The 10,605-nt window shown below is 53.0% G+C and overlaps 1 protein-coding gene across 1 annotated transcript; it reads left to right on the forward strand.

Annotated features, from left to right (window-relative positions):
• The first annotated feature begins 3,228 nt into the window (after nt 1–3,228).
• LOC122387901 lies at nt 3,229–10,494 on the forward strand. Its single transcript, XM_043378550.1, has 2 exons — nt 3,229–6,923; nt 9,794–10,494. Exons 1-2 carry the CDS (start codon nt 3,286–3,288, stop codon nt 10,050–10,052), a joined length of 3,897 nt encoding a protein of 1,298 aa, XP_043234485.1. The 5' UTR covers nt 3,229–3,285; the 3' UTR covers nt 10,053–10,494.
• Nucleotides 10,495–10,605: the final 111 nt, after the last annotated feature.

Genomic DNA, 10,605 nt, shown 5'->3' on the forward strand with positions numbered 1-10,605 from the left:
TCATCGATATCAAAATTCTGAGATATACATTTTGTACATGCTATTGCTCTTAGCAATCGCTGAAAGTTTCAAAGCAATCGGTCACTCGGTGTAGCTATGACAGACATTGAAACTTTTTATGAGGTGAGGTCACTTCAAGTGACTTGGTGACCTGACCTTGAATGACCTTGGTCTGAAATTTTTACAACATGTGTAGAATTGAGATATGATAAGGTATACCAAAAACGGCGGCGCTCCGCGCCGCCGTTTTTGAGATATTCGCGAAAAACCTTAGGGGGGGTGTTCAAACACCCCCCCCAGCAGGGCGCGGGTTAAATTGTGGTTTTTCCGTATTTCTCATTTAATGCCAAATGTTGGCGCCGTTGTCGCCTGGCGATGGTAACTTTTAGTTGTCTGGGCGCTTGGCAGATGGCGGTGTGATTTTCGGTTGTCCGTTTGCTATCGATTTATTGATACGTTTATTTTTTGGTTTGGTGCCTTGTTTCTTTTGGTTTATTTTAGGTATCGATTTGTAATTTAGTTTTGTATTGTGATCCGCGGTCATAAGTTATTTGGATTTTGTTCGATTTACTGACCGTGACCTCTACGGTCACGTGACCCGGCGCCGGCTGACCTGCCACGTCACCCTTCTGGGTCAGCGGAGGGGCGGCCGGCGGGGCAGCGCCCATTCTTGGTTGGCCTGTCGCGGCGGCGTTAGCGTGCCGCGCATCGGTTTGGTTTGGTCGTGTTTGGCTTGGTTCGGCCGTTCGACGTTTGGAGTACAAGGGCGCACCGTGTAGGTGAGTGAGCGATTTTGGCCTCGGAAATTAGTTCATGTTGGTGAGATTGTTTGCCGATTTTGTTTGCTTTGCTTTGTTGTGTCTGCGTATTCGTTTGGTTGGTGTTCTTTTGGTCATATGTTAAGTTTCTTTGTTTCGATTTCAGAAACCGCTACGCTTTGTTCCGTTCTGTTTGCTGCTCTACGAGCAATATATGGTCAGCACAGGCGGAGAGCGCGTTTCACTACCGGTCGGCGCGAGATCCGGGGCCCTGAGGTCGTCGGCGGCTACAGTTTCTACACGCGCCAGTTTCTGCGCGAGCCATCTGCGCTCGCTGACTGGATCTTCGGGAGCGCGCAGTTTCTGCGCGCCGGCTGGATCTTCGGACGCGCGCAGTTTCTGCGCGCGCTGGCTGCGCTATCGGCGCTGTCCTACGGACGCGCGCAGCTTCTACCAGCTTCTACGGTCTGCAGCGGCTACAGTGTTTCGGCCTGCAGCAGAGCTCGACACGTGCCGACTGCCGGGCATCTGCGCGTGTTTCAACGTGCTGAGTTTCTGCGTGAGCTAACGTGCGCAGAGTCGGTAAGTGATCTGGGTTTGGTTTGGTATGACCGTGGGTTTGGTTTGGTTTGACTCACCTCTGTGAGTTTGGACCTGTGAGTACCTACTGCTCGCGGGTAGTTTGGCCTTGAACCGGGGGCAGTTTGGCCTTGAACTTTGGACTTGGACTCGCGCCAATTCGCTCCTGGGTTGGCTGTGTGCCAGGATTGGACTCAGTCTGGCTCAGTGGTATCAGTGAACTTTGGCTCAAGTAAGGAATTTGAGTGCTCTTCAGGGGAACATCAGTGGGGCTGTTGGGGTTAGCTTTAAGGTGTTACTGTGTCACGCATTGTGTGTTTAGTGTGTGTTGTTGTTGTTGTGTGATGCATTATTAGGGTAAGGTAGCTAAATGGCATCAAGGGAGGAGCTCTCCAAGCTCAAATCCTCAGAGTTAGTGGAGGAGCTCAGTTCTAGGGGGCCTTCGACTTTGGGTAAAAAGGCGGAGCTTGTTGATAGGCTGTGGAATGTTGTCAAGCCTGTTGATGATGAGCATGATAGTGTAGACAGGAACATGTCTCAGTTAAAAGGAGATGTAAATCAGGAACAGGTCAGGATGGCAGCAGGTCAGTTGGATAGCAATACTTTGCCTCAAAATCTGTCAGGTTCTGGCTCGGAAGCGTCTCAGTTGCTCATTGCAAAGTTGAGGAATTTGAAGGAGATGGAACAGCTTGAGGAACAGGAACTTAGGATTAAGATGAGACGTCAGCAGTTAGATATAGAGTTAAAGCTGGCTGAGTTGCCCAGTGGAGAGGTAAGTGAGGAAGTGATTGACTCATTGAGGATCCAGACAGACAACCAGGTGAGATCTCCCCGTTCTGATGAGACATCCGTGCTGAACTCACAGATGCAGAGGATGTTGTTGCCACCTACTGAGATTGAGAAATTTGATGGTAACGTCATGAAGTACAAACTGTTCATCAGGTCATTTGAGGCTAGAATTGTGTCACGCACGACTGACGATGACGAGCTCTTGCACTACCTTGAGCAGCTGACTGTGGGAAAACCGAAACAGATTGTTAGGAGCTGTATGTATCTGAGTGAGGGTGGTTATGCAGAGGCCCGAAAGCTGTTAGATCAGAGGTATGGCAGCTCACACAGGGTGGTCGATGCATACGTGCAAAGACTGAACGACTGGGGCAGGATCCCTCCAGGTGACGTAGAGGAGTTAGATAGGTTGACCCTGTACCTGACTGAAATCAAACACGCAATGACTGACTTGGACGTTGCAGGTGAGCTCGAACACCCGAGAACCTTGAGAGAGGTGGTTGACAAACTGCCTGGCTACTTGAAGGATAGGTGGATGAGGTTAAGTGATGATATCATGGAAGGTGAAGGGAGGATGGTTAGGTTCAGGGACTTGGTTGATTTTTTGGCCAAGGAAGTGCGAGTTAAGAGAAACCCAGTTTTTGGTAGGTCCTCGGAGAGCAAACAGGCTGCACAGAGGTCAAAGCCACAGGTCTCTGGTCGCATGCAGGCGCAGTGCAGTGCGACTGCAGTAAGCTCAGGATCAGGTGAGAACAGATGCAGGTTCTGTCGAGGTAATCACTTCCTTGATGACTGTCAGGAGCTGAAATGGAGACCGATGGATGAGAGGAAGCAGTTCATTCAGACTCAGAGGTTGTGTTTTGGTTGCTTGCATGAAGGTCACACTGCCAGGTTCTGCAGGAAGCGTAAGAGGTGCAGCATCTGTGGTGGTCTGCATGCTACTCTCCTCCACAGGCAGGGTGAGCAGCCACCTAAGGCTGAGCAGGTGAGACCCAGTGCTGCTCCCAGCAGCTCAGTTCAGGTTAGCAGCGGTGGAGTCACTGCTGACTCTGGTCAGAGGACAGGTACTCTGATGCCTGTGGTTCCAGTAAGAGTTGTGTCACCCTCAGGGAAGACAGTGGAAACTCTTGCCTTTTGTGATAGTGGCAGCTCTGGAACTTTCATGAGTAAGAGTCTGGCTGATCAGCTTGGGATGTGCTCAAAGTCCACTACCATTTCTGTTGACACTGTGTGTGGATCTGGGAGTGAGATTTCCACATCTGTGATGGAGGATGTGAAAGTTGGTCCCCTGAAGGGTGAAGGTCTGTTCTCGCTCCCTCCAGTGTTCACTCTTGATCGCATTCCTGTGTCCACTGAGGATGTGTGTGACAGAGTTGAGTTGAGTGCTTGGCCACACCTGTGTGGTGTGGAGCTGCCGGAGACTGATGTTGATCTGCGTGAGGTGGATCTACTGATTGGTGCAAACTGTCCACAGCTGTTGGTGCCGGATGAGGTGAGGAAGCCTGAGGGCGACGGGCCGTGCGCTCTGCGCACCCGCCTCGGGTGGTACGTGATTGGACCCTCCCATCGGTCGGCTCGTGATCCTGTGGGTCAGCACTCTGTGAACCGGATCGGCGTTTCGCGTTCTGACATTCCTGGTAAGGTCTCTGAGGCTGATCTGTTCGTTCAGCTGTACGATCAGGATTTCAAAGACGCAGCTGATGAGACTGAGAGTTTGTCCGTGGAGGACAAGGAGTGGGTGAGCATGGTCAAATCTAAGCTGAGGAAGGATGAGATGGGCCATTTTGAGATAGGTCTCCCACTCCGTGATGTCAGTGACTTGCCGGATAGCTACTTCACAGCTAAAAGGCGCTTGGAGCCTCTCAGGCGACGCTTGTCTGGCAACCCCGATCTTCGTGATGAGTATGTTTCTGTTGTTCAGCGACTGTTTGATGAGGGCTACGCTGAGGTGGTCCCTGATGCTGAGGTTGAGACTGGGGAAAGGGTTTGGTATTTGCCGCACCACGGTGTTCGGCATCCAGAGAAGAAGAAACTAAGGGTGGTTTTTGATTGTTCTGCAAAAACTGATGGCCTGTGTCTGAACGATCTGCTGATCAAGGGACCCAACCTCACCAACTCACTTGTTGGGGTGCTGCTTCGATTCCGCCTGAATCCTGTGGCGTTCACGTGTGACGTGGAGTCGATGTTCCACAGGGTTCGACTTCCTGCTGCTGATGCGAACATGCTGCGTTTCCTGTGGTTCAGGGACGGCGATGTCGGCGGTGACGTGGTGGTCTGCCGCATGAAATCGCACATCTTCGGCGCGGTGTCTTCTCCCAGCGTCGCAGGGTTTGCACTGAGGCAGTGCGCTGAAGAAGGTAAGGCCGAGCATCCAGAGGCTGCTAGGATTGTTGATCAGAATGTCTATGTAGACGATGCACTGGTATCGGCTTCATCAGTGGATGAGGCTGTTCGTTTGGCCAGCGATTTGAGACAGTTATGTCAGACAGGCGCATTTAACATGCGCAAGTTCACGAGTAACAGCACAGAGTTCCTTCGGAGCATTCCGCGTGAGGACAGGGGCAACAACGCGAAGGATCTTGACCTCCAGGTAGAGTCGTTGAAGCCAGAGCGTGCTCTAGGCATGCTTTGGTCAGTGGAGGATGACACGTTCCGGTTCCGCTTCGCTGACAGGCGCAGACCAGTGACGAGACGAGGCATTTTATCCACAGTGAGTGCTTTGTTCGATCCGCTTGGCATCGTCTCGCCAGTCACCTTGAAGGGCAAGGTCTTGGTCCAGAAGCTGTGCCTGATGTTCTGTGGCTGGGACGACGCCATTCCGGCGCCCTTGGAGGACGAGTGGTCTGAGTGGTTGGCGCAGGCCAACCGCCTCGATGCGGTCAGCCTGGACCGATGTTTCGGGGCTGCTTCTGGTGAGGCTGCTCGTCAGCTTCACGTCTTCTCGGACGCCAGTGAGACTGGTCACTCAGCAGTGGCGTTCCTGAGAACGGAGACGCCGGCAGACGACGGTGGTGTCGTGTGTACCGTGCGCTTTGTTATGGGGAAGGCTTTGGTGAACCCTGTGAAGTTCGTAACGATCCCTCGTTTAGAGTTAGCCGCGGCCGTGGTGGCTACAAGGCTGAGGGATCTGATTGTGAAGGAGTCTGGCCTTCGTTTCAGCAGCTCGTACCTATGGACTGACAGCACAGTCGTGCTGAAGTACCTTCGTAACAGGACGGCTCGGTTTAAGACTTACGTGGCAAACCGAGTCACTTTCATTCGAGACAGGACGTCAGTAGAGGATTGGAAATACGTCCCGTCTGCTGCCAACCCGGCAGATGTCGGATCACGTGGATCCACTCCAGAGGACTTGGACATGTGGTTGAAGGGGCCGGACTTCCTTTCAGCGAGCGAGGAGAGCTGGCCGTGTGAGCCGGGGCGGTCAGTTGATGATTCCGATGATCCAGAGATCAGACATCCCTCACCTGCGACTGTTGTTGCAGCGGTCGCTGAGGTTCCTCAGGTGTCGGCTGCAGTGTCGGGTCGCGAGCAGCCGTCCGCGACTGAGAAGCTGCTCAGTCACTTCTCGTCTTGGTACAGACTCAAGAAGGCCGTAGCATGGTACATACGGTTCTTTCAGGTGCTCAAAGGGAGACTGCTCTCACGGGCGCGCGTGATCCGCGATCGGGGTCTGCGCGCTCGCGGAGTGGGGTTGGAGACGTCTCTGAGCGTGGACGATCTAAGGTCTGCTGAGCTGAACATTCTCAGGCATGTTCAGGAGACCAGCTTCCCCGAGTTTTATGATCGTGAAGGCACGGTAAACGTGAAGTCGAGCTCCCTCAAGGGGCTGAACGTGACGCTGAAGGACGGACTGTTAGTCGTAGGGGGTAGGTTGAGCCGCTGCCCAGTTGAGAGCAGCGCCAGGTGTACTGTGCTCCTACCGAGGAACCATCATGTGACACGACTGGTAATGCGTGACGCTCACGTGTCAGTGGGGCATCAGGGTCGCGAGCACACGCTGAGTAAGATCCGAGAGAGATTTTGGATAGTGGGGGTGGGACCTCTGGTCAGGAGCTTAGTGCGATCCTGCGTGACCTGTAGGAAGGTTAACGCAGCCCCAGAGCAGCAGATGATGTCAGATTTGCCAGAGGACCGGGTGACGCCGGACACGCCAGCTTTCACGTCGGTAGGTTTAGATGTGTTCGGACCAGTGATGGTAAAAAGGGGTCGCCATGAGATCAAGCGCTATGGTCTTATGTGCACCTGTCTGGTCACCAGAGCAGTTCATGTTGAGGTTCTCCAGTCGTTAGAGACAGATTCACTGATCAATGCGATTCGCCGCATTGTAGCACGTAGAGGGCCGATTCTTAGGATAAGGAGCGATTTGGGCACGAACATGGTAGGGGCCAACAATGAGCTACGGGCCGAGCTTGAGAGGTTAGATGTAAGTACGCTGCAGCAGTTCGCTCTGTCCAAAGGGATTGAGTGGATCTTCAATCCACCTGCTGCTTCCCACTTTGGGGGATGCTGGGAGCGATGCATCCGAACGTTTAGGAAGGTTTGGAGGTCTATGCCGACTCAGAGACTTGACGACGAGGGACTGAGCACACTGTTCTGTGAGATTGAGTCAGTGCTTAACAGTAGACCGCTGACACACGTTTCCGATGACAACGGGAACCTTGAGCCGCTCACGCCCAATCACCTGCTGCTCTTACGAGGCGGTGGTGAAGGCATACCAGGTAGGTTTGCTGACGAGCAGTTTTCCGCCAAGCAGTGGAGAAGGGTCCAGTACCTCGCTGACCAGTTTTGGCTCAGATGGAGGCAGTGGCGTAGACAGGGGGGGGCCATGGGGGCCATGGCCCCCCCTTTCCGCCCAGCCGCCCAGGTGGCGCCCCAATTAGCGCCGACTAGGCTGATGCCGTTTTACAGAGGGAACATGAATTAAAAAGTGATGTGCAGGCAGGAATCGAACTCAATATCTCTGGGGGTGCCTGGACACCCCAATGTTCTCCAGGGCACCCCCAAATAGGACCTGAGCCCTCCAATGTTTAAGGGCGCCCCCTTGGGCGCCCCTCCGGAAACCAGAATATTTCGAACCCCCAGGGTCGATGGCGCCCCTGAAAGCCGCTGGCACCCACCTGAACGGAACAGTCGCCCCATTGAAGGTTGATTGCGCCCCTCTGAAGTTCACAGCTGCCCCATTCGGCCCATCCAAGATCGATGGCGCCCCCTGAAACCACTGGCGCCCCTCTAAAGCACCCGCATTCTTTTCAAGATCACAGTCGCCCTATCCGAGATCAATAGCACCCTCAAGAGAGCCACTAGCGCCCCCCTTGAGACTGAAGTCGTCCCGCTTGAGACTAAAGTCGTCCCATTCAAGCCCAATGACGTCCCTCCAGAGCGTCCGGTGCGTTTCTGAAGATCACAGTCGTCCTCATCCGAGGTCGCTGGCGCCCCTCAAAAGTCACTGGCGCCCATCTAAACGGAGATCACAGCTGCCCCATCTTAAGATCGATGGCAACCCTCTGAAACCAATGGCGCTCTTCTAGAGTACCCGGCGCCCCTCTGAAAATCATATTCGCCCCATCCGAGACAACGCCCCTTGAGACTACAGTCACCCCATCCAAGCTCAAGGCGCCCCTCTAGAGCGTCCGGCGTCCTGCTGAAGGCAACAGCGGCCCCATCCATGCCCAATGGCGCCCCTCAGCGCCCTTCTAAAGATCACAGTCGCCATCAATCCAAGGTCGCTGGCGCCTCTCAAGAGCCACTGGCGCCCACCTGAACCGGGACTTCAGTCGCCCCATCCTAAATCAATGGCGCCCCTCTGAAAGCACTGGTGCCCCTCTGAAAATAACAGTCAAATCATCCGAGATAAATGGCGCCCCTTCAGAGCGTCCGACGCCCTAATGAAGGCAGCAGTGACCCCATCTAAGCATTACACCCCTCTAGATCACCCGGTGCCCTTCTGAAGATCACATTCGCCCTATCCGAGTTGGTTGGCGCCCTCCAGTAGTCACTGACGCCCATCTGAATGGAGATTTCAGTCGCCCGCCCCATTCAAGCTCGATAGCGCCCCCCCCCCCCGAAACCACTGTCGCTAGGTAGGTAATTATTTGACAATGGGGCTGTCTCATCGACACCAAGGACCCTTTTCAAGATTCAGCAGCCAGGCGGCGCCGAGCTGGGCTAGGATGTGCCAAGCGTTTCGTATAAGGCAGCCTCGTTAGTGCCACCCCTCGTTGCGATACCACCCCTCAATGCGACGCCGCCCCTTCACCGTACAATGCCACCCCTCAACGCAAGTGGTGCCCCCCAGCGCATTGCCGCCTATTTTTGCGATGCCGCCGCCGCCTAGCAGTGCGGTGCCGCCCCAGCGTACGCTACACCGACGGAACGATCACTTTTGAAACTTTCAGAGATTGATAAGACTAACAATATGTAAAAAATGTTTAGCTCGGACTTTTGATATCCATGACCAGGTCAATTTTGCGACTTCTATTGGAGAAAATTGAAATGCGCCTCTTTTGGACGAATGTGGTTCAAAACCCTCTCAAACTCGGTTCATAGGTAGACATAACACACTGAATCGACAAAATGCACCTGTGACCTGCTGTGTGCCCCTGAGGTCATCTCAGGTCATGAACGGTCACCAGCATTTCTTTCGCTATACCTTTTGATAGAGACGTGCTAGAGCGGTGAAAACACGTCAGATGTGTTCAGCTCGACGAAACGGATCGAGTGATATGCAGCATGACCCTTTCCGTCAAGGTCATGACCTTGACCTGAGGTCAAATTTTCAAAATGACCTTCCAATGTCAACATTCGACGCGTTTCGACGAGAGGAGCACGATGCTGGCAAAATAAATGTCGTCACTGTCTTGAGTCAAAAGTTATTGCAGAAAACGATTTTAATAAAAACTACTATTTTTGGAGTTGTTGCCTTGTTGCCCTCTGGAGGCTAGTGGCAGTCAGTCACTGGAGGCAGTCATGCATGTCCACAAGTATAGGCTGCACGCACTAGACATCGAATTGTAAAGGTGATGTGTGGAGAAAAAATCCAGAACGTATGTCAGTGTTCGGTCGCCTCTGACTGCAGTCGCTCCTGGTATGACAATGAGTTGAGATCTCATGGTGGATCTCATGGTCTTAAATGTTCAAGTCTTTCCTTGATTCCAATTTAGGCAATGAGTCGCAGCGTGAATCCTACATACGTGCGCTCTGAGATTCTAAACACGGCAACCCCGGTCGACCACAGGCTGCAGCCCACAGGTCACTTCGGATCAGTGAAAGAGCCCGTATATTTTTCTTTTTTTGCAAAGAATAAAGATTGTGCCTATCGATCAACGTATAGTCATTTCATCGTTTCGAATTCGCATGGATGCGTTTGAGAATAAAATCTCCGTAGCCTGAGCTCATTTCCTATATCATGCTAAAAATTCATCTAGATCAAGGTTTTTGATAAAAAAACACCAGGCTGCAAATTGCATTAATTGGACTTTATGAAAATCAGCGAAAGCTGGTTCTTATGTATTTTGCAACACCTAGTAAATCATGCATGAACATGACGTTACATTTTAGACTGACGCCCCTGTCACTAGCTGACAATGTCGCCCCTCTTAAGGGAAAAAGTCGCCCCCTCGAGGACCATGGCCCCCCCTTTCGCTGATCTCTGGCTACGCCACTGGATGGAGGCGCGAGTACTTGCCGACCTTACAGCGGCGCCAGAGGTGGGTATCTAAGTCTAGGAACGTAGAGCAAGGAGACGTCGTGTTACTGATAGATGAGGATGTGCCGAGAGGTCATTGGCGCATGGGCAAGGTGACGCAGACGTTTCCGAGCAAGGACGGTTTGGTGAGAAAGGTGTCCCTGAGAACTGGTGGCACGGTTTTGACGCGGCCGGTGCATAAGCTGATAGTCCTGCTGCCGACTGCTGACCGGAGCCTGAGCTAGATTGCGATCGTCTGGAGCCGACTGCGGCTCAGACCTGAGTTACCGAGTGTTGTCGCGGCGCGGTGATAGTTAAGTGTTTTATTCGGTGCTTAGTGTTAAGTGATGAGTGTTAAGTGTCCTCAACCCTGTCGGTTGAGCGGGGGCAGTGCTGGCGCCGTTGTCGCCTGGCGATGGTAACTTTTAGTTGTCTGGGCGCTTGGCAGATGGCGGTGTGATTTTCGGTTGTCCGTTTGCTATCGATTTATTGATACGTTTATTTTTTGGTTTGGTGCCTTGTTTCTTTTGGTTTATTTTAGGTATCGATTTGTAATTTAGTTTTGTATTGTGATCCGCGGTCATAAGTTATTTGGATTTTGTTCGATTTACTGACCGTGACCTCTACGGTCACGTGACCCGGCGCCGGCTGACCTGCCACGTCACCCTTCTGGGTCAGCGGAGGGGCGGCCGGCGGGGCAGCGCCCATTCTTGGTTGGCCTGTCGCGGCGGCGTTAGCGTGCCGCGCATCGGTTTGGTTTGGTCGTGTTTGGCTTGGTTCGGCCGTTCGACGTTTGGA

The sequence above is a fragment of the Amphibalanus amphitrite genome, unplaced genomic scaffold (genome assembly GCF_019059575.1).
Source record: "Amphibalanus amphitrite isolate SeventyFive unplaced genomic scaffold, NRLGWU_Aamphi_draft 000302F_arrow, whole genome shotgun sequence".
In the NCBI taxonomy this organism is placed as follows: domain Eukaryota; kingdom Metazoa; phylum Arthropoda; class Thecostraca; order Balanomorpha; family Balanidae; genus Amphibalanus; species Amphibalanus amphitrite.

Coding starts and splice junctions, on each gene's coding strand:
- LOC122387901 (XM_043378550.1), top strand. CDS start 3,286: ATGAGTAAGAGTCTGGCTGATCAGCTTGGGATGTGCTCAAAGTCCACT. Junction 6,924..9,793: donor CAGTTTTGGCTCAGATGGAG/GCAGTGGCGTAG, acceptor CACTGGATGGAG/GCGCGAGTACTTGCCGACCT.